The 27383-nt window shown below is 37.7% G+C and overlaps 1 protein-coding gene across 6 annotated transcripts; it reads right to left on the reverse strand.

Moving 5' to 3' along the window:
* Positions 1-48: 48 nt before the first annotated feature.
* ATXN7L3 (ataxin 7 like 3) lies at positions 49-27383 on the reverse strand. 6 transcript variants are annotated; one of them, XM_087915282.1, is made up of 14 exons: positions 27068-27383; positions 25541-25622; positions 20367-20441; positions 19917-20049; positions 18397-18568; positions 13667-13764; positions 12448-12470; positions 11551-11596; positions 10595-10626; positions 9690-9758; positions 8582-8625; positions 5569-5640; positions 4717-4850; positions 49-3333 (listed from the first exon to the last, which is right to left on the reverse strand). In XM_087915282.1, exons 3-14 carry the CDS (start codon positions 20415-20417, stop codon positions 3182-3184), a joined length of 1026 nt encoding a protein of 341 aa, XP_087771408.1. In that variant the 5' UTR covers positions 20418-20441; positions 25541-25622; positions 27068-27383; the 3' UTR covers positions 49-3181. The 6 variants fall into 6 exon arrangements, with proteins under 6 accessions (XP_087771408.1, XP_087771406.1, XP_087771407.1 ...); XM_087915280.1 differs by lacking the exon at positions 25541-25622 and adding an exon at positions 21159-21289 and having other exon boundaries at positions 20367-20490; positions 27068-27370; XM_087915281.1 differs by lacking the exon at positions 25541-25622 and adding an exon at positions 25146-25469 and having other exon boundaries at positions 20367-20490; positions 27068-27365.

Here is a 27383-nt window from a genome sequence, read left to right on the forward strand (position 1 = left end):
AAATTCCCTTTTCTCAAAACGTGTAAAGCCATAAATAACCTTAACCAGTACCAAGCAGAGTTACAGTTTATTTACACAAGCATTTCACAATCCATGAATGGGAAGAAAAAAATACAGATTTGACAGGGTATTTTTAATATCTAGCTACCTGTACAGTCTGAGATTATATAGATAAAACATTTTTTAAAAAAATCAGAGACCACAGTACAGTACTTTCTTAAATGATTTCTGCACATGTTCAAAAATATCACATAGGTGCAGTTTTATACATCAACAAATTCAAAAACTCTCATTAATCCATTCATGATAGAATACAAGGGTTTTTTTTTTTCAAGTGAAACAGGCCTACCTTAAAAAATAATGGGTGCAGGTGCAGATCCGCATGTAAAACGACCTTTGTCCTCCCCTCTTGCTAAATTAATAATGTTCAAAAGTCCCCAAAGTTTGTACTTCCAAAGTTGCCTGAAACATGATCCCAAAAGCTTGAGTTGCAGTCATGGGAAACAAACAGGGATCTACTTTTACTCTTCTTTCACACTTGCTATCTTTACACTGCTGCAATAGTGTAAAGTTAGCCAGCATTTTGATACATAATTTAAGTATGTAACTACTTGTTATCAGGAAGTGAACAATATCCAGCTTTTCCCACCTCCCTTAGAAAGAGGGAGAGCTATTCGCATCAAATAGCTACATTATAAGGAGGTGTTAGGCAATTGTCTGATCCATACTTACACAGCTCTTATAGAATACTGAGTCATGTATTTAAAAACATTTGCTAAGTATGAAATCTAGGCAAGTGGCCCCCAAACGTTTGGGCACCAGGGACCAGTTCGACGGAGAAAGAGTTTTCCACAGAGCAGAGAGTGTGTGGTTTTGCATGCTGCTTGCATCCCGTGGATGGGAGTTCGCTTATTTGCATGACCCGGTTGCTGGCATGCCGCAGACCGATGCTGATCCACAGACTGAGGGTTGGGGAGCCCTGGTCCAGGCAATGCAGGAGTAATGCTTTGTAGATTAAGATCAGGAAGGAAAAATATCAAGATTCCTGCAAATAGGTTTTCCTTTAACAGAGTTCCACAAAGCTAGGGTTTTTTTTAATCACTGTCCAGAAAGATCTTTCAGGAAGGCTCGCCTCGATCCCAGAATCCTCTCTATACAACATACCTTATGCCCAAGTATATAACGGCAAGAAAAGAAGATCAACCTCAGTAATGTTGACTTGCTATGTCTGCTATTTCCACACTTGAAGCAATTTAGGACAGCAACAGACCTAGCATTTATGCCTTAACATAAGCATTATGGTAAACAGAATTTGCCCCCACATGTAACAGCACCGGAAAAGCATATGGAACTCTGGAGAGGAAGGAAGAACTTGGGAGTCCCTTAGGGATTCTTCCTGTAAACAGTACTGCATGTGCTGAAAGCTTTTCACATCAGGACAGTTGATGGGGATTTTTCAGAGAGCTTTCCCTGATGTAATTGAGCTATGGCTTTTAACAGTGGAAAACATGGAGTTTCTCTATGTTTTGAGCAAGGACTTTGTTTAGTTGCTAGGAACAAAGAGGGAAATGAAGCAAAAGAAAGTTGTCAGCCACCTCAATCCAGGCAACAGCCCCAAGCAGTTGTTATTAGCAATTTGGATCATCTACTACTGTAGAAATTAACTACAAACATTCTTACATTAGGAAGGAAACAGCTAAGCTTCAGTAAATTAGACTTATGGATAGATACAACAAATGATCTTTTTCATGTGCACACTTTTGGAAGAAAAGAGGGAACACATTTTGAAATGGTTACATAACTTCTGTATAGTTGTTGTACACACTGTAAAGGTTCAGGAAAGGGAAGCAAAAAGCAGAGGCAATATTCCATAGAAGTAGTACTACAATTTCTAGCATCTATCTATAAAATCATTGTATCATGATTTATGGCAATAGATTTGAAACAGCAGTTGTCTGTAAAAAGACTAGAATAGAGCAGGAATGAAGTGGAGGGAAAATATATTTTGGGGGGGTGAAAGGGGGAAATATAATAAAACTATTAATCTAAAAAACCATATTCTCCCTCCCGTCCCATTATCTCTAACTTTTTTGATTTTGCCCCTAATACTCCAGCACAGTTTTAATATTTTAAACACACTAAGTTGAAGAGAAATTAATAATAGCTAGTAGGTCAGAGCATAATCTCCCTGCCTGGTTTCAATGAGAGCTGTTTTAAAATTCAGTAATTCAAATTTACAGTCAATTGTCAGGGACATTTTAAAATGTGTATTAACTTATGTGTATAAAGTAATGCATGTCTTGGCTCATCAAGATTGGATAGATAGGGATTTGTATCCAAGCACAAGTAAGGAAATTAACTTCTTCACCAGCTTCCTGGTATCCATATAGTAGGAAGAATACAACCCCAGACTCTTAATGTTGATTTATATAAGATTTTAGAGATGCTACTGGTGAAGAAGCAGATAAGTGTCAGGAAACAATAGTGACAACAGCAACATCTTTTCAACCCTCTGCCCATCTCAGCATGTTAGGATAACCGAACAAGGCAAAAACCTCAGAGAAGAGGCTGATCTATAAGCTCGTGCTACTTCTCTTGACAATGAAGAGGCCACTGGAGTAGACACTTAAGACAAAAGGGTAGGCACTGATTCTTCTCCTTTCTGCCATACCCTTCCAAATCAACAAAAGAGCACAGGCAGGTTTATATGCATAGATGCCTCTCAGCCCTGCCAATTCAGCCTCTAGCACTGCTAAGCAAATATGATGCCACCATATATATAGTCATGATTGAACAACCACTAACATCACAATAAATAGACAAATTGAAACGGGGAGAGACCAATTCCTCCCTGATTGATGGAGGTGCTATCCACCTTTAAGGCCTGCCTCAAACCACCACCATCCCTTTTCCCCAGAAGTGGGGAAGACCACTCTCCCCAAAGCAGTCCTAGTCTTTCATTATACATCTGGTGGGCATAGGGCAATGCCACATGTTTTAGGAGGCTTGAGACGAGGGCAGTGGACACATGCAGCCATCTGTCTTCACAGTTAATTATTGTAAAGGTTGTCCGCAAGGGACCACTTGAGAGGGTATCAGCCAGATCTGTCTCCCGATCTGGGTCAGAAAGGAACAGAACAGATTCCCGGAGCCCTCCCTGTTTTTCTCATCTCAAAATTATTCAATTTATGTCATCATAGAGGCTGGGAGTAGGAGGGGCAAGTGGCTTAGACTTCAGTTTCTTTTTACTGGAGCTCATTCCTGAAGCACTTCCTACCAGGCTCATGTGTGGTTTCTTCTTTTTGGTTTTTCGAGATTCAGAGTTGTTTGTACCTGTTGTGGGGAGAAAAAGAATGCATGTTTAAGTATTGTGCCCGCCTGTTTTCAGTCCTGTTTTTCAAATAATTTCCTTGTCCTTCAATAAGTATATGCCAATTTTGCCTGGCCAACAATTTGTAATTATTTGAAAAACTTCTCACTGCCCATACCAAGCTGAACAAAATAAATCACTTCCATTGAAAAGCACTGCCATGAAGGGATGAATTTTGCTGTCAAATCTGTATGGCCCATTTGCACACACGAGTCATCAAGTAAAGAGCATGCCCAGGAGAGTAATTGCAGTGTTGTAATTACAATAATCATCAACACAATCATAAACTTTATAGTTCAGCAAGCCAGAAAACATACAATTCCCTGAGTCAGTATTTACAATACTTTTATCAAATGAAAATATTTTTCATTAAAATGGCACCTACAGCAATATAATCAACACTGGGCTGTAGTGTCTTTTGCCAATTTGATTTGTCACACTTGCGTGTGCTGTAAGTGTGAGTAAATAAGAGTAAGTTCATATACTTTTACATCAACTTCAGTTTATTATTTAGAAGCATTTCCCTAATGGGCTTCTGTCAACTTCTTAACAAATGGAGCAGTGCAGCTTCTAGATGTTGCAGATCAAGAATGCTCACAGGATTCAGAGAAGCACAGCAACTGGCAGATGATGATAGATTAGCATTTTAACAAAATCTTCAATGCCCCCCCCCCCTCTTATTTAGGGGACTATTACTTATCTCATGATTTTCCTTTCTTATTGTGCCTCCATGTAGTCTGCAATGCAGACTACGTAATCTGAAAGAACAGGGAAGTTGCTTTCAGTGGGATATCTCTTTGTACCTGTTTTTGGTAGAGATTATGGGCAGAATCTTTTATATAAATAATTGCCAATGAATTAGCTGATCATAGCTGAAAAGAAGCTAAGAAAATTTTTTTTCAAGTAGTCTGCCCATCAATTTTTATGAAGGAACCATTACTTTATTTGGCAACCTGTGGGAATTCCTCAATCATATTCCTAAAGGTTGGAGTTGTCTGCATTCAACGATCATGTTATCCCAGCATTGCAAATAGCATGGTGAAATCCAACGACTCAAACTGCGCAAAATGAGCTACTGCAACACATGATGTTTAGAATTACAGGAAAGGCTAAAAGGGCATCTAGTGCATAGGTATGAACAAGATAAACAAGATATCCTAAGTGATAATGTTTTGATGTCCTTGCTCCTTCTATGTTCAGCAGTACAGTGTGCTACGACAAAAAAAAGGTAAAGAAGCAAATACTCCTACAGCCTCACAATTGAAAGTTACCTTGAGGCCCAGTATTTAAAATGCAAGCTATTATCACTTCTCCCTGCTCTCTCAGGCAGCTACACACATTCTTACTTGCTTTTGACGAAGCTGAATCAGAGGGAGAGATATCTGAAGAACCATCCCATTGAAGCCGACTCATGAGAGCTTGACTCTCTGCCACATCAAAGCTATCATTTTCCACGCTGCTTTCTGTTTCAGGAAGTGAGCTAAGTAAAGGGAAAATATATGAAAAGGGGAAAAGATTAAGGTCAATTCTCTTTAATGCAGCAACAGCTAATAGAGAAATCCAACCTGTACTGGTAGAGACAGAGGCAGTTTCAGCAAAGCTTTGGAAGTAGGTTCTACAGCGCCTCCAAACATTACATTTTTATGTTAATGTGAAAGATAGAAGACAATGATTAATACATAAGAAGTAATTAACTATGTTAATATTCTAATTTTATTTACTCTTAAATTTCATTATTTTGGCGTAGCCCCACCTGCATTTTCTGGCATACTGTTATAATTACCAAGGCAACGTGCCTTTCGTGAACAGAAAGAAACAGAAAGAGGCTTGCCTGTCATATACCATCAGAAAGAAAAAGCAGAAAAGACACTGCCTTCAACTGTCCATCCACATTTTCCACTAATTTTATATTTTTTATTTCTTTTAGTGTGAATTTCTAATCTAGAAAGATATGCTTGAAAAATTCTGGATGAAATATGCCTAACTCTGAAAAACCAAGTGTATCAATGTAAGGTTTTCTGGGGCTCAGAAAGAAACCAACAAAATGATAAGTTGCAAAGCAGTAAATTACTGAAAGTTATTCCACTTCCTATGTTCAGTTAGCAAAATTCAGCAACATTCATACAGTTAAACAGTATGAAATGCACTTTAGAGTAAAAGAGTTTCTCCTGCATTCCTTTCATCCTAATTATACTTACGCAGAGGATCCTAGGAGGTAGATCCTGACTGACCTCCGCTGTTCATCAGTGTGCTGGGGGCAGCGAAGAGACCTTCAGGCAAAGGACAAGATTACAGAACAGTCATAGGTTGTGAAATACATGCTTTCTGCTCTTTCATCGCCCATAAATAAATATTCCAGAAACGGGATCAACACTGTTAAAAAATCTAAAGGAACAACTAAATGTTCAGACCTGGAAAATATATTGAGTATCCCAGTCTGTCTTTGAAACAATGCCTATCTACTAGCAAAGCAAAATCTAGTACAGTTTTTCAAGAATTATATTGTTTTGTTTTTTAATTCTTTCTCTGAAAGCAAGTCATTCTTTTTGTAACTGGAATCTGAAGACTTTAAAACCAGGAAGCAAATTCAAGCCAAGTTTTAAACAACTGGCTGCTCAGCAGTTTTTACCTCTCAGAGTAGACTCTTAGCAGCATCTTGTGAGAAACTTAAATAAATTTACTCAGGTGGGCGTGGCCATGGTGGGCATTTGACACAGGCTCAAGATGCATTTTCCCCCCTTCTTTCTTTCCACAGTTCTTTACTATAACCATTTTCCTATGTCTTCCAGCAGATATTACTGGTAAACATTTATCAATTATTCTTCATATTCCACTAAACTTTTCATTTCTACATTTATACCCCATTGTTTAATAGTAAATTGTTTTTCCAGGCAGAAAAAGCTATTTGTACTATTGTATTTTTATTATTAAACTAATAATAAAAATACAATAGCATAAACAACATGATAACACAAGATCTAACAACAGAGGTAAATTTCCAGGATAGTAAATAGAAATGGCTGTCAATTATATATTGTTGATTGTAGATTAAATGGACCTACAGTATGTAAAAGCTGGCATTAAACTGCTTTATTAACATAGGAAGTTGCTTGTTTTCTATCCAGGTCAGGCTCTTACTTGAGGTCACATAATTGTAATCCAGTCCAACCCAGCCCTCTTGCAGCCCTCTGCTGGCCGAAAATGGGCTGCGCAGAGGTCCCGCACCCTGTTTTCAGCTAACAAAGTGTTGCTGGAGGCCAAAAATGGGCCTGGCAGAGCCCCATTTTCGATCAGCAGAGGGCTGCTGGAGAGGCCAAAAACAGGCCTTGTGGGGCCTCCGTGCAACCTGTTTTCAGTCAGCAGAGTGCTGCAGGAGGCCAAAACAGGCGGCGACGAGGAGCGCATGGGCCAGTCCTTTGATATTTCCAGACCAGCCCCATGGGTCAGGTTTAAGCACCCCATGGGGAGGATCCAGCCTACGGGCCTTGAGTTTGACACCCCTGCACTTAAGTTATATGAAATACAAGTTGCTAAACTTAAGCTATATAATGTAGGCAATCTATTTTAAAAAAAACTTTTTCTGGAAGCAGAATTTGAATTTGTTTTTAAGTACTGGAGTATTCGAGTTATAGTACCTCAATAGATGGCAGCCCTTGGCTACCCTTTTTTGGGCTGGGGTACAAGAAACATTAAAGCCCACAACCACTTTGTTTTGCAGGGCTGAATTGGAGCTGGTTCTTCCCCTTCCAGACCCTCATAACCTCCCATGTGTTGGATCAGCCCCAAAATGGCATCACCTGCTCAGCCAGAGATCGAAGTGTGTAACTAGGTATCGTCAGCATACTGATGCTGCACTCTGTGCTATGAAATGACCTCATCCAGCATATTCACGTAGAAGAGTGATTTTCAAACTTAGCCACTTTAAGATGTGTGGACTTTAACTCCCAGAATTCTCCAGCCAACATGAAACTCTACTTGCAACTGAAGAAATTCTCCCAATGAAACAGAAGAAAGATAACACGAGAACTAGATGGTGCATCAGGCGAAGTATCAATTTCATGAATATCTTCACGTACTATTCTTCTAATGCTGCCATAAGTTGCCAGCAGTTCCCTTTTGACTTTTAGACAGGATAAATAGACTGGACTTTGTACATAAGAATTAACTGAGCCAAGTCTGACATCAGGCTTGAATCAAGGACAAAGCATTGAAGCATTTTGATCTCCCAGGACAATCCATTATAAATCTTTATGCAGTTGTTTTGGAACAAAAAGACTTTTCCAGAGCAACTAAGAGAGAGACAGCTGAACTTATATATATCAGTGATTTGCAACTTATCTCAGAAAGTTTCAGCAAACACTGTTTTTAACACAGAACAATGGTTAATTGATAGGAATTTATAACCTGTGAAACCCTCAGCTACATAATCATTTTGTTTTTTTCTCCCTTCTCATGCCTATGTTTTTAAATCCTATGTTAAGCCATTCCCTGCATCTGATAAAGTAGTCTGAAGCTCATGAAAGCTGGTATCTTATAATAAAATGTTATTAATTTGAAAAGGTACTTCCAAACTTTCCTAATGAGTAAAATACCTTAGCTTTTGATCAGGCATGGAAGCCCAATTCATGGTTAAAAAATTATGTGGAAAGCTTTTATACAGCTGTTGTGTAAGCTCCCAAATTTCTGAATTTCTCCTAAGAAGCTAGTTAAAGCCCATTTCTTATTCATCTGTACACAATTAAGAATCTTTTCCAAGAGGATCTCTGAAAATGCATTTAAAAGCTAATTTTATTTTAATATTTGAAATATCAGGATTAGCAAGAGATACTTTATTGTAAGGAAAGTATCCCTCCTCAGGTTACAAAGTTAAATTAAAATGGAAAGAATTCCCTTCCCACCCCTTTCTAACATTTTTCTGCAATATCATTTCCAATAATAGGGCTTGCTCAGGTGTAAAGTATCTTGCAAGTTCCACCAAAGAAAAAATATATTTCTTCCCCTCAATTTTCAATGCATATTTTCTCCCCAGGTGTGAATTCTGTTTTGAGTAAACACTACTGAAAAGATCAGTTCCTATAATCAGAAGCAAGTAGATTCTACTCTAGTCAAACTAGTCACTGCAAATGGGGCAAATTTGTGATCTAGAAACTTTTTTACTAGCAACCAAAGCAACTCAAGGGCACCCAAAAATTAAGAGAAGGTAGTTCTCACCGTGTACACATCTTCTTGGTATGTTCAGAGATCACCCCACATTGCTAGAGAAAAAAGACCGTACATAAGGTTGGTTGATAGGCTGAGTGAGTGCATCAGAAGATGGATATAATTCTTAAACATTCAAAAAGTAACTATTTCAGAATGTAAATATTTTGATTCTCAGACAGAACTGTAAATGCAACCATGAATTTTCAGCAACAGGCTGACTAAGAAGAAAAACAATATTTAAGTAAATACAGCCAGATAAAAACATGGAAAATGGGGAGTAAAAGAAAGAGTGAGGCAGAATAATGTAACCCTTGTGGGGGCATCTTGGAAGACCTAAAAGGTGCAATGCCTAGTCTCAGAAAGTTGTACATGGAAAGGGCAAGGATGCAATACAGAGGAAAATCCCCTATTAAAGCAACTCAACTGAGATGGGAATTTAAAAAAGAACTATACTTGTTTTCTTCTTTCAAATGTATTGGGTCTCCAGCCCCCAGATAAGGATCATATTCCAGCTAGGAAGAGCAACCACCTTCTGCAATTTTCTTGCTTTTCCAGGATAAAATTAAAAAAAAAATCAGCCTGAGTAGCTACTTTAATTAGGTCAGCAGACCCTATCTCCACAATGATAGTCATCAGTATTTGCACACCACCCTTTATTTCTATCTTTTTCTGATCCAGGCACATCAATCCTCATACTACTTGCTTACTCATTAGCGTCATTTGACCTTCGTTTCAACAAAATCTTGCTTGGGTTCCTTCCCTCTTTCATAGTCAATAAAGCAGCAACTGTACATTGCTATAGTTAAATGAATATTAAGTCCAAAATAAAGAATACCTATCAGATTTAAATATTATTTGGCAGCTTCAAGGAATTGAACAGTCCTCAAATCACTTCAAAGGGTAGTCAGAGGATGTATCTTCCTTTTGTAATGTCTCTTCCAAGTAAATGTTTAAGCACTGCATAGGCTCCAATGATCAGTTATTCAGACCATATGCAGCATTCCTAATGGCAAGCATTTACTTTCAAATAAATAAACAACAGTTTCAATCTATTAAATGAAAATAAGCAAAAGCATACAGAATCATTAGACAGAAGGCAACAGAGCTAGGTACTCACTGTAGTTAGCAAACTACGGAGCTCCTCGGGGCCCAGAGTTTCATAGTTGATTCCAGCAGAATTGTTATACTAGAGAGGAGAATACACCACACCCAGATATTTTAGGTGTTACATAAATCATGGCAATCCTTTCCTTCACATTTTCACCATAAAATGAAATGGTATGAAAATGAAATTATACAACACAAAGTAAAACAAGCCAGTATGAGTGAAAGTCAGTTTGGTCTAAAGGTTAAAGCACCAGTCTAGAAAACGAGTATGAGTTAAAGTCTCGTCTTAATCACAAAAGCCAGCTGGGTGACTTTGGACCAATCACTCTCTCTCAGCCCAACCCATCTTAAAGGGTTGTTCTAGTGAGGAATATAGAAGGAGGACGGTATTCTGATACATTCACCACATTATTTGTAAAATAAAGATGGGATACAAACAAACAAATAAATAAGATGAGATAAAAAACTAGCATAACAAGATAAAAAAGCAAATAGAAATATAATGCATGCCCTTCTGTAATCCTATTCTATTCTGGAGTCATTAACCTTAGGAGCTCTTTTAACTTTAAGACAGGTTGACAGCCACAAGGGATAGGGTAATGATGCAGAATGGACAGGGCTTTGTCACATAGCAGTGAAATTCTTTTAGGGAGCACTGTTTTTTGTTAAAATTGATGATAAGTCTCTTTGAAGCTGACATTAAAATTTCCTCACATTCTTTTTTAAATGTAGGCATTTATGCCATCAAATTCAGACATATTGTAAGAATGGGTTCCAGAGCCACTGCTGTATTTAGACAAGTTGACTCAGGCACCTCAAAACAGAGGTGTTGTAGAAGATCTAGTACTTCTTAAAATCATAAGAAGCAACACAGTATGATAGGACACGGCATTGCTGTGCTGAACTTAAACTCACCTTAAATGGATCTGAGCTACCACTCAGCTCCCCTATAGGAAGAGAAAAAAGAATACACATAAGTAGCAACACATGTGATCTCATTCTACTAGTGAAATCACCAATGCACATGCCAGAGAACTAGTATTTGTCTTTAAAGGTCAATTCATAGATTCCATATGGCTATATATCAAGTTTGTTGAGTTGGGTGGTCCGTGAGGTCCAAAAGGTTGGCAAGCCCTGTTCTAAACATTCTAAAACATGCTTAATTCAAATTACAGTAGGAAAGGTTAATTAGTGGAGAAAGCATGCTCAAACAGTGAAGCAACCCCCATTCCTTCCAATCATTTTCATGGTGACCCAAGACACCTGTGATTCTGAAGGCTTTTTTATATTTCCTTGTTGCCATTCATGAAAGGCTCTCTTAAGCAAACCCATCACCTAACTGCCATTACTACCTGCCCATCTACCACAGTCCATCAAGCCTTCAGTAGGTTCCTCCAAATGCTCAGTATTTCCTCTCCTTATTTGACACACCAGAACAGTAGATTGCCTGTGGTAGGGCTACTACATCGAACCTGCATTTTGGCAGCCTTAGTAGGGTAACAAATCCATTCTATGCACTTCCTCCAAATGCCCAATCCAATTGAAAGCCATGACCACCTTTGTTTTCTGAGCATAGTGCATATTGCTCCTGCCTTTCCACTAAAAACCTGAAACCAAGCTACTTGTTTCCCCCCAATTAATCTGGCATGCCCATATTCATCACTCATGCAGAAACACAAGAAAACTGGGCTTTCCAAAGGCGGGCACTTCTTGCAGTGCAAAAAGTATGTACCCTCTCCACTCCAAATTTTAATTAAGATACACAAAAGTTCTACAGGAGAATTGGGGAATTCTTTGAAAATGCATTATGCTATGTCATATGGAGATCAGACATAGGAACAATAAAAGATGACTTTCCACAATACACTCACCATTTTTATGCTTCATGGACTTGGATCTTCGGGGAGAATTGGGATTCTGAAAGAAGTCAGGAAAAATAAAAGGTATAGTTTTGGTATGGGGGGATACGGAAACTCTGAATTTAATAGATCCTGCAACTAAATTCCTTCCCCAACTTGAAGGGCAGATTTTTCAACGTTATTTCATTTCAGTGACAAAGATCAGGCTACTCGCTCAACAGTTTGAACAACAGTTTCAGCAATGTAGATGATTTAAAAAAATGTTTTGGTTACCTGGAACTCAAATAATATTTGAAATAGAAGCACAGAAATTATTGTGAAATGAATAGTTTTAAAGACAGTAGTTGATATACAGATACAAAATGTTCATTACTAGAGTGTCTGGGAAGGAAAACTTACATTCCCAATGTATGCTGAGTTCTACATTGAATTAATGGATTACAGAGTTGTAAAAAGGGGAAATTTTTATTACAATTTTTTTTATAAATGTTTCTATGCCTGTTAGAGGCCCTTTCTCTTTTTTCTGTATTTGGTGTCTTCACTTATTCTTCCTCTTTGCCAGCACTATTTGAGGAGCCTACAACTCAAAGGAGCCATGTGACTCAAAGTAAAAGATAAAAGATGTAAACGCACAGAATAAACTGAGAAAAACCTCCCTAAAGGATCCAAATTGAACCATAATCTTGTTTCCCTTGCTTACAGTAGCACAATTTCAATCCAATGCACAAGAGATTTTGAAACCCAGGGTTTACAAATAGTATAAGAGCATGAAAACAGAGAGCAATTAGTGCGTCTTCTTCACATACAGAATACTTCAATTTTTTCTAATACTAACTTCTAACTTTGCAAAAAGTTTAGAAATGCTTATTTTAATAACTAAAACAATATTAAAGGTAGGCATGATCTTACCTTATCCGATTTCCTCTTCTTTGCTAATCAGTAGACAAAAAAGAGATATTTTATTTTACCACCCCCTTAAAACATTTTTAAACTTAATTTTTGGTCCAAGAATTATATAAGCCCATGTGTGTCTGGATGTTAGAAACAATGCTCTTTAATAGTACAGATCCAAGTTCTGAGTCTATATTTGTAGTAGCCCAGAGAACTCATTCTTGTCTCAAATTAGAAACAGAGATATGTAAAATGGAAGTTAGGGCATGGAGGCTGATGTTAAAGTATGATTAGTTTCTCAAGTCATTCCCCCTCAGGTTTATTTCAAGTAATAAAGACTGATAATTTTTCATCAAGTTGGCATAATGTCATAGAACAACTAATGACATATGGGTTACATGTGATCTATAGGATATAACAATGCCAAGCATGCACTTCTGCAAAGATTAAACGATACCAGATTTCCAGGTGGAACAAAGACCTAAACCACAAGCATGGTTTCATTGGCCAAGCATTTCAGATTGTTTGGGACCCTATATGACATTGGAATGCAACACTAGACTTAACCTTGCTGGGCTGATTTTGGCTTTGCAAAGCTTTTTGCTGCTTGTCTGCCTTCTTTATGGACTCTCAGCTGGGTGGCAGGCCTCCTCCACCATGAGGTACCTATGCATGCTTAACGACCTGTGCATTTACCTATCAGTGGCATCAGGGAAAGCAGGGGTGACGTCATTAAGTAAGGTTGTCTCACATAACAGTTGTCACTGGATGGATGGACTGTAATAGGCAGTCTCCATTACGGTAGCAGGTTGAGGATTACCATAATTAATAATGAATTAATAATTAATCTATTCCTCTGAAACGTATCGCCATTAGAGGAAGCCAAAATCTTTTCATTCTCGAGGTCACTTATGAAAACTGTTTTTAGACCCACAGTTGTATAAAACTGCCCAATAATAACTTACTGTGGCATTGGCAATCTCTCTCTCCCCTACCCCCCAAAGTGGGAACTCTATCTGAATCCTGATCTTTTGCATTAGACTCCATATTGCAAAATGCTCAAGATGCAGGATTGCCCCTTTGAACCATCAAATTCCACCAGAAGAGCCTTCTAGAAAATCTAACTCATCAGAATTTGACTGAAGTGGCAGCCAAATTCAATATCAAGTCCTCATTCTATGAAGAGACTATCTTTAAAAAAGAGCACTCTCACAAACACATCTTTGCCTCAGCTTACCTTTCTTCTCAGATCCATATGACCAGTCATTATCATTTATGTCATCATTGTCCTCTTGATCACTCTCAGATTTGTTCATGTTGTTACTACTTGCTATCCTGTAGCAGGGAGAAGAAAGAAGAAAAAGGGTTCTTTATTTTTAATTTCAGGATGAAAGACTGCAACTAGAACTTCCACTTTCTGTTCCAAGCCATTAACCAGGGGTGGGATTCAGCTGTTTGGGCTAGTTCGGGTGAACCGGATATTAATTTTACATCCAGTTTGGGGAACTGGTAGTTCCAAAAACCGGCTGAGCCTGCCCCACCCAGGAGTCCCCAGGCACATGGTTCTGGCTCCCAGGTAAGTGCAGGAAGGCTTCCTAGACCCCAAATAAGGCACAGGGGGTGTGGCGCGCACTTCCCATACCCTGTTTTGGCTCTCCTGAAGCTCCAGGGAGACTTGCTAGGCCCAAAACGGGGCATGGGGTGTGCCCCCCATACCCCATTTTAGCTCTTCTGAGGCTCCCCGCGCCCTGTTTTGGGCCTAGCAAGTCTCTGCAGCCTACTGGGAGCAAAAATGGGGCTTAAAGGGCATGCTGAACTCCCAAACCCCATTTTTGCACCCAGGAGGCTCCAGGAGGCTTCCTAGGCCCGAAACCAGGCACGGGGATGGAAAGAAAGAAAGAAAGAAAGAAAGAAAGAAAGAAAGAAAGAAAGAAAGAAAGAAAGAAAGAAAGAAAGAAAGAAAGAGGAAGGAAGGAAGGAAGGAAGGAAGGAAGGAAGGAAGGAAGGAAGGAAGGAAGGAAGGAAGGAAAGGAGAGGGACGGAGTGAGTGAGCGAAGGGAGAAAGAAAGGGAAGGAAGGAAGAAAGAGAAAGAAAGAAACGGAAGGGAGAAAGAGGGAAGGAAGGGAAAGTGAATGAGGAATTGACATTTGGATGCAAAGGTAAAACTTGTACCAGGTGTTTTTTGACTTGCAGCTCAATCCCTTAACTGGAATACCACAGGAAATCAAACTCTCACCTTGTGCTGAGTGCATTCTTCCATCATGTACAAGCAGATAATTTGCTTTAGGGGCCAACATTTTGCAATTACAGGCTACCCCTTGCCATATTTTAACAGATGTGGGAGCAGAGGCACCATATAGAAAATAGGGAATTGATTGTCTATTTTGTTTAGTTGCTAAGTCATGTCCAACTCTTTGTGATCACAGCACACCCAGGCTCCCCCATCTTCCACTGTCTCCTTTATTCATGTTCATTGCATTGATGACACTATCTAACCATCTTATCCTCTGTCATCTCTTTCTCCTTTTGCCTTCAATCTTTCCCAACATCCAAGTCTTTTCCAATTAGTCCTTTCTTCTCATTTGGTGGCCAAAACATTTGAGTTTCACTATCTGTCCTTCCAAACAACAGTCAGGGTTGATTTCCTTTAGGATTGACTGATCTGATCTCCTTGCAGTCTAAGGGGCTCTCAGTAGTTTTCTCTGAAATCATAATTCAAAGGCATCAATTCTTTGGTGTTCAGCCTTTCTTATGGCCCAAATTTCACAGCCATAAATTACTATTGGGAAAACCATAGTTTTAACTATACAAATCTTTGTCAGCAAAATGATGTCTCTGCTTTTCACTATGCCGTCTAGGTTTGTTGTAGCTTTCCTCCCAAAAAGCAAGTTCTTTTAATTTCATGGCTGTAGTCACTATCTGCAGTGATCTTGAACCTCAAGAAAACAAAAGTTGTCACTGCTTCCATTTCTTCCACTTCTATTTGCCAGGAAGTGATGGGAGCGGACGATCTTAGTTTTTTAAATGTTGATTTTCAAACCAACATTTGCTTTTCCTTTTTCATCCTTATCAAGAGGCTCTTTAGTTCTTCACTTTCTGCCATTAGAGTGGTATGGTCTACATATCTGAGGTTGTTGTTATTTCTCCCGACAAACTTAATTCCAGATTGTGATTCACTGAGCTTGGCATTTTGCATGATGTACTCTGCATGTAAGTTAAATTACCAATATACAACCTTTTCATACTCCTTTCCCTCTTTTGAACCAATCATATGTTCTATGTCTGATTCTAACTGTTACTTCTTGACATATTTTTTAAGGAGGCAGGTAAGGTGGTCTGGTTTTTCATTCTCTTCACAGTTTGGGGTTCCGGTTTTGAGCTTCTTCAGCGACAGACAGAAATCCGTGATCGTGCGCGATTTCAGTCTGGGCTCACCGCTGGAGCACCCCAAGCCGGCTGGTTTCGGGGCGAAGCCATCCCATAGAGGTGGTGAAGAGGGGGGAGACTGCCAACAGGGTTGAGGAGAGCCGCATCTCTCCTCCTCAGCTGGCCATTACTCCCTTTCCCGAAGGCGGTTGCAGCGGTGGTCAGAAATGGCCACCTCAAAGAAGAACTCGACTGGAAAAGAATGTGCAGGAGGAAGATAAGAAGTGTAAGTTCTGGCTGACTGGGTTAAATTGCAAAAGCAACAACTAAGGTACCCTGGAATTTAAACTAAAAAAAAAAGTAACATCGTTCCCAAAAAAGATTCGGAAGCAGCGAAGGAAAGTGAAAAGGGAAAGGTTTGGCTTTTTCTTCTTCTCTCCCTTTCCCTATATTGACAACTAAGAGACTTAAATAAGAAATCGGGAAAAAACCCCACTTTGACTTCAACAGGCAATTAAGCTGAAAATAAAATAAAATGTCAAAGGGATAATAAAGATTTCTGGACATTAAAAAGTTTTTTATAAGCAGGAAAGGAGAGAAAAAGAATAAAAGGGCAGGATCTGGAAAAAAGGGAGGAGACTGCCTGGAATTAAAAGGAATCTACAGTAAAACCTCAACAAGACTTCTAAAAGATACATTTTAACTGAAACTTGGTAACCAAATTGTAGAACCCCGGGAAGAGAAAATGAAAAAAAAAGCAAAAAGAAACAGCTTGCGTGTATTTGGATTCCTTGGTGATCGTTGGATTCTTGGTTATTGCATTTGAATGACTAAAATTAATTGGGTGGTTGTTTAAAAATTTATACAATGGCACTACTTCTGGATGAATTGAAAATGGAACTTAAAAAGTACAAAGAAGATGCACAAGAAGGGAGAGGTTGTTTTGGCTTCGTTTTTCAATTCTTAGAAATGGAGATTTGGAACTATGAGAAACAAGAAATGTCTGCAAAACAAGAAGACTGGGACAAAGAAGAAGCCATCTTTAATGAACAAGTAATTTTCTGTGGTTAAGAAAAAGGAAAGGGGGGAAAGAGAATGGAGAATTTAAGAATTAAAAAACCAAAGAAAATAAAAATAATTTGAAAAATAAGTATAATACTGGAAAGCAACAGAAAAGGGGAATACAAAAGAGAGAAATAGAGGTAGAGAGACAAGGGGGTAAAAAGGGGAGAGAAGAACAGAGGGAAGAAGGAAAGGAAAAGAAGTTACAAAGGACAGAAACAAGACAAAGAGAAACAGGGCCTATTTAGAGATAATGGGTGAAAAATTAACTGAAAAAGGGATTCTGTAAAGGTACATAAGATTGTATTGTTATATTAGTATTAGAAATAATTTTAGAGAATTGGAAAAAATGTATGATTAAAATGAGGGATAAAATAACTACTGTAATCTTGTGAAATGTTTGTTAATAAAATAAATGAAATAAAATAAATGAGAATTGAATTAGGAAGGGATGGGAACATTTTAATTAGTTAATGTTTTATAAAATATAAGTGTTGAGGGGGGGAATTAATTATGGAAAGCTTATAACTGTACCCATAGAAGTATGATATTTAATTGAAAAGTAATGTTAAAGAAGTTAAGATTTTAATGAATATTAACATTAATTGAAGAAATGAATTGGAATGGAATGTGTTGTTTTAACTACATATATTTATAATCCTTTTTTTTCTTTTTAAGAATATAGTGTGTATTTTAAGAATGTTCCAAGCAGAATCCAAATGGAAGTTATGTATTATATTGAATGTTATAACTTTAAGGTATATATTGAAGCCTAAATAAGAGTTAAATGGATAAAATTAAAAGATATAAAGGTGTCATACTCCAATCAGCAACTACAGAAGAAACCTTGTTTAATGAGAAAAGATAATATGAACTTGAAACAGGACAGACAAAAAGTATAAATACAATGATTTGAATTGAGATGAGATAATTAAAATAAAATTAAGAAAATTAAAAGAAGGGAGAAGCTATGTAGAAAATGTAAAACAGTAATAAGATATGGAATTGAACATAAAAATGAGCATGAAATTGAATTTGTGTCTGTACGAAGAAATGTAACCCAGGATCGTGCTATTTTCAAAAAAGATGTTTTATTTGTATTTCTTTGTGAAAACTCAAATAAAATTAAAAAAAAAGAACTTGCCACAGTTTGTTGTTATCTACACAATCAAAGACTTTAGTGTAATCAATGAAGTAGAAGTAGATGTTTTTCTAGAACTCCCTTGCTTTCTCCATAATCTTTTGATTTCCTCTACTGCCTTTCATATCTCCACATTCTTTACCATGGCAAACAAATGTAAAATAATGATGCAAAAATGCATCAGTTCAGCTTTTCCACTGATGCATAATTTATGCTAGCGTGACAACAAATAATGCATTACTTTACGCATAGAATAAACATAAAACAACACAATCATAGAATCTCAAAGTTTGATTTTCTTTTCTTCTTCTGATACCTGATTTTCAAGCATATCATCCTTGGTCTCAGCTCTTTTTCTGATAGACCTATAATGTTCAGAGCCTTCTAATGTCCTTACCTCCTATTGGCAATGCGGCTGCTGTTCCGACCCATACCAAGGCACTTCTCCAAGTGTGGGGCAAAGCGGGAGGCAGCAATGCTTCGGCTACAGTTTGGGCACACACATTCCTTAGTCTTCCACTGGTTATAGACCTGTCCAAAAATATCTAGCCCTGGTTGATCTACAATTTCTGTAACCAAAAAAGAAAGAAGGATGTCTCTCAGTTGAACATATAGCCAGGAAAAGAGCTACATATATAAGCACCTCAAGAACTTCACCAAAAAGTAGCAGCTTAGATTGACAGACATTTAAAAACAGTCCAATTTTCCCTTCTTTTAAGATAAACATTACAAGAATAGTGACCTACAATGTAAGCATCACTATTGCTACCAGAACAATTCTCAGTCACAGAGGGAGAGACAACCTTCAGACACTAGAATGGCTCTGACCATGCAACACTGTTTCAACTCTCACAAAGCTCCTTGGATAATCGTAGAACAATCTCTACCATCTCAACCACCACCACCACCACACACACACACACACACGCACATTCCCCTGCCTAGCTTATCATTAGTGTGCATTAAAAGTTAAAATAGTGGCTAGATGAGTGGAGAGCGATGTAGGATAATAGTTAAAATAGTTAAAAACCTTACAGATAAACAGAAAAAGGAATTGACAGAGAAAACAGATCTTCAGATAGTAAAGGAAGTAAAATATTTAGCCATCTATCTAACAGCAAGATGTGCAACAATTAAAGAGGATAATTATATAAAATTAATGCAACAAATCAAGCTGGACTTGGAGAAATAGAAGAATTTACAACTATCAATGATCGGGAGAATAGCCACTATAAAAATGAATATATTACATATTATCATATGACCTGTATAAAAGCAAGAAAACATTGCACGAAAATGCATACATGGTTGGAAAAGATGATTAAACAACGTTACGTCTGAAACCAGAAATATTTCTGTTCGGCACAATGCCAGAGGGCTATGATAAAGGGACTATATACCTAATTTTGCGTGTATTGACAGCAGCGAGGAATGTATCTGTACAATATTGAAAAAATGAGAAAATTATATGAGGATGTAAGTAGGAAAATATTGGACTGTGCAGAGATGGACAGATTGATATTAAAAATAAAGGACACTGGAGATACAGAATATTCCTTAAGATGGGATAGATTTTATGAATGGTTAGAGATAAGAGGTAGAAATTTAGAGTTAAAAAAAAAGATTATTGTTATACATGAACTAAACATAAAGATGGTTTACAACTATAAGTATGCCAATATAACCAACAGGATTACAAATAAGCCAACATAAAGATAAATTTAGTTAAAATTATTCTGTTGCACCATTGATATTGTTATTAGTGTATACAGTATGTTACTATTTCTTTTTTTTTCTTGTTTTCCCTCTGTAAATGATATGCACTGACAACACACTGTATTCAAAATGTTTATGAATTAAAAAAAATATTCCTGGTAAGCAAATATAAGAAGGGCATTGGTTGAAATATACACTTACCAAAGTCCTTCATACTATCAGGATCTGTATCATCCAGAAAGAAGTAGCCACATTTGACAGCACGGTGTACCTCAAAGCACAAGCCCAGGCAAGCATCCTCAATCAAGTCAGTATAAATATCATGAGCCAAAGCCTGCAAGGCAACAAGATCAAAAATGTCTTAACTGCAAGAACAAGGAACATCGGGAGATCGGCATATTATTATATATTTCTCAATATAAAGAGAATATATTCGTTTTCAGAAAATGGTGACATTAAAAAAAAAAAAACTCCCTAATAGCTATATACAAATGTCAAAGATAGATGAATCATAGCACACACATCTAAGCTAAGCCCTAACTACAGCGGGCTCTTCACTCTGTCCAAAGGAACTGCAAGATTTTTTCTGTTAATCTATTCATTTCACCATAGTCTTTTTGGCTCTGCTCTATCAAAAGCTTTGCAACTTACCTCTAACTTGCTGTTATCCAGGCCCGACAAAGTCATTTCCTCCATTTTCATTTGCAACAGCTATCAGAAAAGATGCTGAAAATGCAACATAGTAGAGGCAAAGATGAGATGGGAAGGGGTGCCCCTAAATGAAGACAGGCAAAAGGATTCAATTATCACTTCAAGAAAATCTTACTTTCATAATGGAAAACAAGGCAATGAGTAAGAGGTTATCTACGACAGAAATATTAATAGTTTTAATTGATAACACATATAAATTATCAATAATTTTGAAAAGTGCAATATGGAGTTGGGATAGGGAGCCATTTTTGAAAAACCATTCTTGAAAGAAGCAAAAGTTTATAAAACCTATTTTATAAATAGCCCAGCAGTTTTTGCTAGATTTCTCAATTTTTAATATAGGTTCTACTATTTTACTGAGGGCTCAGAGCTCAGACTCCGAGTTCATGTAATCCACCATGTATTATAGATGGTAACTTAACAAGTTCCACCTTGCTGAGTACATGCTGACCATGACCTCTGATTAACTGACAGATTCCTAGGAAATTAATCAATCTGCCAGATTGTCACCCTCTCTCACTTGTTGACAGTAAATATAGATAAGTGAATATAGATATTCACTTCTTGTTCCGGCATTGCTTTGTATAGAAAGATGAATCTTATTAGAGATTTATAATATAAATATAACAAGCTTCTGTTTATCCTCCAATTTTAAAATTTCATGGCATTTTCTGGAACCTATGGCCTTAAATTCTTTTATCCAATGGTCTATTCCAGGGGTGTCAAACTTACATCGTCACGGTGGCATCACATGACATTTCCCCCCTTTCACTAAACTGGGCATGGGTGTGGCCAGCATGTGATGCATCCAGCTCGTGGGCCAGGAGTTTGACAGCCCTGGTCTATTCCAACTAATAGCTTGGCTTTTGAGAGATACAAACTGTTAGAAATATTACGTCCATATTCCACTATTCAATCTTCAGTCAAAACACAATGCAGGACTTAACTTGTCATTAGCTTGGATAAATTACATGCTCCTCTCTTTCTTAATAGTGAGCTATATTAACTATATTCTGCTCACCCACCCACATAATACATGTATTTTTTAAAAAAAAAATTATTGGTTTTTAAGACGAACATAGACAAACAAAACATAAAAACATCAAGCCATCTTCCATACACACACACACACACACACACACACACAGTGTGCCGGTTGGTTTACAAATTGTTTTGTACTTCCATTTCGTAGTCTTCAATTACAATTACATTGTATATATTCTCATATTTTCAATCAAGTATTAAATACATTAATATCATTATTAATCAATCCTTTGACTATACTTTTATTCATTCATGTTTTACAAAATAATCATATTTTACTTAAATTGTTTTATGACACTTCATATTATCATCTCAAATCTATCCTACAATCATTTTGTAGATATAATAAGAAAAGAATAGATCTTTATTTATTATTTTCTAAGAATCTACATATTTCATTACCATGTTTTATTGTCTAACCATTGATAGAATAGATCCCAAATTTTATAAAATTGTTTATCATCTTGTTCTCGATTTCAAATGTTAATCTACTCATTTCATCACATTCCAATATTTTCTTAATGATTTCCTCCTGTGATGGTATTTTTTCAGGGAATAATAGATTGACCTATTCCTTTGTGCAAAAATAGTTTGCCTACATGAGAACAAAGCAGACCAACCATTTATAGAACGGACAGTTTCTATAAGATTCAATATTCCATCTCCAGCTTCAACAATTGTATCTTCACAATAGAAAGAAGGGGGGAGGGGGAACATGCCAGAAGGAAAAAAAAATCTGTAACATCTCAAAAAGGAGAGGGCACAAAGTAAACTAACCAAACAAACTGATCCCATCCATTAAAACTGCATTCAATGAGAGTATGGACAGACTGCACAGATGTAAGGTATGTGTTCCAAACAGCCTCAAGAAATAACTGTCAGATTGAGATAAAGACTACTTATCAAATGCAGTGAACATTAAGGAAGAAAAAAACAGAAATCTGAAAATAATCTGTTTAAGGGCTTTTCCAAATCAATACCTTCATCCACCACCTTCTGTCTTACTCCTCTCAAGCTCCCCAACATACTTCCACAGAAATCAAGGCCCACAAACAGCTCGCTTTGTCTTTTTTCTTTTTAAAGAAACCAGATTAGATAAAACCAGATTGTAACATGGCTATTTCTGGGATTCAAAAGTTTCTGCTGACTCTCCCCTGCTCTTCTTTTTCTGAGATTGTTCACCAAACAATCAAAAGCTGCATCCTTCTGTAAATAGGAGAAAAATCCTGCAAGCTTGGATTGCACAGTACAAGCTTTGCTAATATGGAGCCCCAGAGCAGAAAAAGAAGCGATCTACATTTCAATAGTTTTGAAGGGGAAGGATGAGGAGAAAGAGAGGCAGAAGCATATATATAATTAATGAATCTACTTTTCAAAAGAGAGAATATGACCATGAAAAAAATTAGGATGAGATTGTAAATCAACAAGCTCAGATGTGGAGCCCACAAATCAGCTATGCATTGTATTAATAAAAGAATCAGGGCAGATGTGGTGTGCGTATCCATATACATGAGAGAAATGGGATAAAAGAAATCTAACATTAACATACATCAATGACAAAACCATTGGATCACTGGTACTGATCAGTGCTACTCAAAACCTCTTTCTTCTTCTAAGAACTACATGATCCAAAAAGGCATCTTTAAAAAAATCTTATTCATATTCTCAGACAGAGGTTTTACATATATATAACTCATGGCTTTTTAAACACTGCAATGCCCTGTTTTATAGAACATTTAAAATGTGATGCCAACTAATAATGTAATCAATGTTTTACTATCCTTGGAACCTTTTAAAAAGGGATGTTTGGTGTTTAAAAATCCTCCATTTGGTGGGGGGAGGGTAGTTGGCATTGAGAAATGCAAAAAGTAATCCATATACATATGAAATCACTGTACAATCTAGATGGGGATGCAGAAACTACCTCTTCTCTAATATAAGGGATTTGCTATCTGCAGTTGATAAGACTAAAAGATGCAAATAAACCAGTCTCTGTCTCGTTCTAACACACACCCTGTATTTTAATGGATTTGCTCAAGAGAAATCTTAATCTTTAGTAGAGCTACCTTACAAAGAATGGGTGAGCTTGCAAAGCTTGGTAGTAATTTCAAGGCCTCTTTGGCACCCTACTGTTGGGGAAAGCATTCCTTTAACACTAGATGTAGCCTTCATTAGCTTAACAAAGACAAAACAAAAACCAAATATTGTAGGATACCACAGATCTAATGCTTCCCTGCAGCCAACCATCTGAAATCACCCACCCTTCATCCTGGACACTGTATCCATGCCTAAACTCAGCTGCCAAATAGGAAGTTGTCCATTTGGAACATTAGACGACCACTTCTCTCATCACCAAGACTACAAAATGGTGGCCAGTTTTACCATCTATTTGGGCTTGTAAAACTTGAAAATAGGGAAGAATTAATCAAGTTCTTATTTAAATTGGCTATTTATTGTACAGCATCTCTCAAAGCCTAGCTTTCTCTTCCAACTGCCCCCTATCCTGGATCTTGGTATATATTTAATCTCTTTTCTCTGATTCATCCAGCTCTTCCTTAAAATATGGTTAACCTCTATCAACTCTCTCCTTGGTTCCTGTGCCACCAAATCTTGCAATAGTTAAAATATCCCCTCTAAATTTGACGTGTTTTTTTTAAAACTGTATTGGTGGCTCTATTCAGTTGGTTTCAATTTTTTCCCAAGCCCCAGAATCAATTCAGGTCAACAGAAGCTAACATGCCCACTAGGTACTTAAATACCATATAGGATTAATTGGTGCCTGCCCTTCTCCTGTTCATGTTTATTTCTTCTCCAGAGCAAAAACTGAATTAATGCTCAAATGTACAGACTCTATACTGGTTACACATGATGCTGCACAAGTGCCCTGCCTGGAACAAAACTGAGCCTCCCCAGATGGCTTTATTCTCAATCCAAGGTGGGATACAAGCCACAGTTACTCACCAGAGGAAAATGCATTCATACTTTGCTCTGAGGAAATTTTATCTTTTCAACGATTACACCCCACATTCTAGAAAGAAATAGCACTGGAAATAAGTATTGGAGCTAAGTCCTATTTTGAATGACAAGAGAATGGACTTGAAAAACGAAGATGAAGTAAATAGTGTAAGTGGAACATTTTCAGAGCTCTGGTAGAAGTCTAAAAATAAAACCAGATAATAATGCTGAATTGCGTAAGAGAAACTCAATAAAAGGAATTGAAGATTTTAAATTTTCTGGACTATAATTCCTTGACTAAATTGACTGCTGGAATCAAATTGGAACTGTAGAAAGTTAGCACCCCCTCCTCTCCTAGAAAATTGAAATAGCTTAGGAAATATTAAAAAGGCAGAATATTTCCTCTAAAAAGAGTAGAAACTCAGAAGCAGAAACTCACCCCAGAAGCAGAATCTCACCTCCACCTTTGTTAATGGGTGGGCCGTTAAGGCCTGGGCCAGAATACTTTACATAACAAGGAACTCCAGGTAAAGCTATTGCCAAAAGCCCTTTTAAGGGCATAATCACCCAGCAAGGTTAGACCAAGCCTGGAACTCGGGACAGCCTACAGAGTTGCCCCTGGGAGTCTGACAACCAATTAGAATACAAGCTCCAATTCAAATCCCAACAGAGAGTATAAAACCCAGGCACTCTCAGCAACTCAGTCCTTTCTCTTCTCACCTTGAAGCATGTGATCATCATCCTCTGGAGCTCCAGGCCATGTGGTCCTTTCTACTATTAAACCTTCCAAGCAGCCTCCATGTTTCCAGTGTCTTTTTCCCCACTTGGAACTGAACTCAGAAGGATATTTCTTTCAACAGAACAATGCATTCATAGCTATCACTCCATGCCTCATCTGAGCTCCAAGCAACTCCTCCTTTAATCCAATTCAGCTTTCTCCATTATATCCACCAGTTTCTAGACTTTTCTGAACATCTACCTTTAGTTCTTCCTAATTTTATTCATCTTCTTCAGCTAAATCTTCTATATTCTACCATTTTTTGCCTTTAATTAAGCAAAGAAGAGATAAAAAAGAATACATATACATTAATTTGAAAAAAGATAAGTTAAAGTACTTGATCAGAAATGGAGATTCCAGGTCCTAGTTTCTTCCTTAGGCATGGAAACCAGCTGGATAATTTGAACTAGCCATTTCAGCTGCAATTTAGGAAGTATAAAAAAATTATTCCCTTTTCCCCCTCTTCCCAGTGACTTTCACAAAACAATCAAATACATCTGCTTATTTTGGCTATCATACTTTTTTTCCTTACCAAATGGGTTAGGGTTATTAATTGAAATCTCTATGAATTTAGATATCTACACTATAACCACAACAATATTGCATCAATTACATCCATAGTGAGCAAAAAAATATTGAAGATGAGATTTTAATTCTGCTGGGGAGCAAAAAGGGAAGAATCTATGTAGGAGTGGGATTTGATATTTGTAAATAACATTTTTACATGTTTCCAAAAAGGACAACCATATTTGATTTTTGTTGTTTGTATGAGGTCCATGACTATAAGCAAATCACAAATAACATATTTTTCATCCCAATTACTCAAACTAACACAGCTAAAATACAGTTGTAGTTCACCTGGGGAGTGCCCCTTTGGGAAAGGTGGCTTTCATCCTTGTTCTTATCATCTTCATTTTTTTATTCCCACTTATCCTGAGTGCTGCCTTTGCACACATCCTTCAAAAAACATTTCACTTTGTAAAAGCAGTTGCCAGTCAGATTCTGCCCTCATCCAGACCTACTTGGTTACACTTCCTTGCTGGCTCAGCAACTGCCTTATCAGATGAAGGATTGCTCAAATTAGCATCTGGTTTACCCCACCAGTTGAGTATTTGCTTTAGAAACTTTCAGCTGTATATTCCCAACATACCACATTCTGAGATAAGCAGTCTAATAAATTCAATAAAGATTGGTATATTTGCTACATTTCTGTCCTATTCCTCCTTCAGGGAAACTAGGGCAGGACACATTTTTTATTTCTCTCATTTTATCCCAACCACAACCTAGAGAAGTAGATAAAACTATGTGTGTGAGCCAGGCTCAAGGTTATCTACCAAGCTTCATAACTAGAAATTTTTCTCCTGCACGTGCATCTAACTGGCATCTGTGCTAATTCTTGTTAAACCTGTGTCCCAATAATTTACTCAATCCTATACAAAAAATTTAAATTGCTCTATTATATTTGGTCAAAGGTCCCTTTAGCCCAGCTTTCATTGTCCAGCAGTGAATAGTCCAATGTCCCTGAAACATTGCAAGCAAGGGTAAATTCAATAGCTCTCCCTATTTCTTTCCTGTTTTCAGAAATGCAGTGCTCCTGATCATAGAGACTTTATTGAAAAATGCTGCTTAGTAGCTGCTCCTCCAAAAATGTAATTATCTTTTAATCAGGTCTCCGAGCAAACAATTATTTTCTTCCCCAATCCCTTTGCTTCTTTAATCCCCGGCAGTGATACTCACTTGCATCCCACATCTGCTTATCCACCCCGTTTCTTACCTCACTCCACCCCTGCCTATCTCCCATAGCAGCCCCTGTCCCTATTTTACCTTCCCCCAATTATTGTTCTCCCTCACCTCATTTACTTACCTCCACACACGGGGAAGGAAAAGGAAGAGAAGTCTCACAACCGATCACCTCCCCCTTGATGGCCCGTGGCTGCTCCCCGGGCGGCCTGCCGGGCCCCAGGCGAAGCAGCCATTCCCTCTCCTCACCGGGCCCCAGCTCAGCGCAAGGCCCCTGGCAGAAGGAAAAGACGAACCGATAGATAGGTCAGTCCGGCCTAGCGCATCCACCTCCTTTTCTTTTACAGCGGTTCCAACACTGGCGGTAGCAATAGGGAAGTGAGGGGGGGGGGGGCTTTTGCAATAAACACTCAACCGAACATGCTGGTAACGGGGCGGGC

The sequence above is a fragment of the Pseudonaja textilis genome, chromosome Z (assembly GCF_049901715.1).
Source record: "Pseudonaja textilis isolate UNSWEBS1 chromosome Z, rPseTex1.2, whole genome shotgun sequence".
Classification (NCBI taxonomy): domain Eukaryota; kingdom Metazoa; phylum Chordata; class Lepidosauria; order Squamata; family Elapidae; genus Pseudonaja; species Pseudonaja textilis.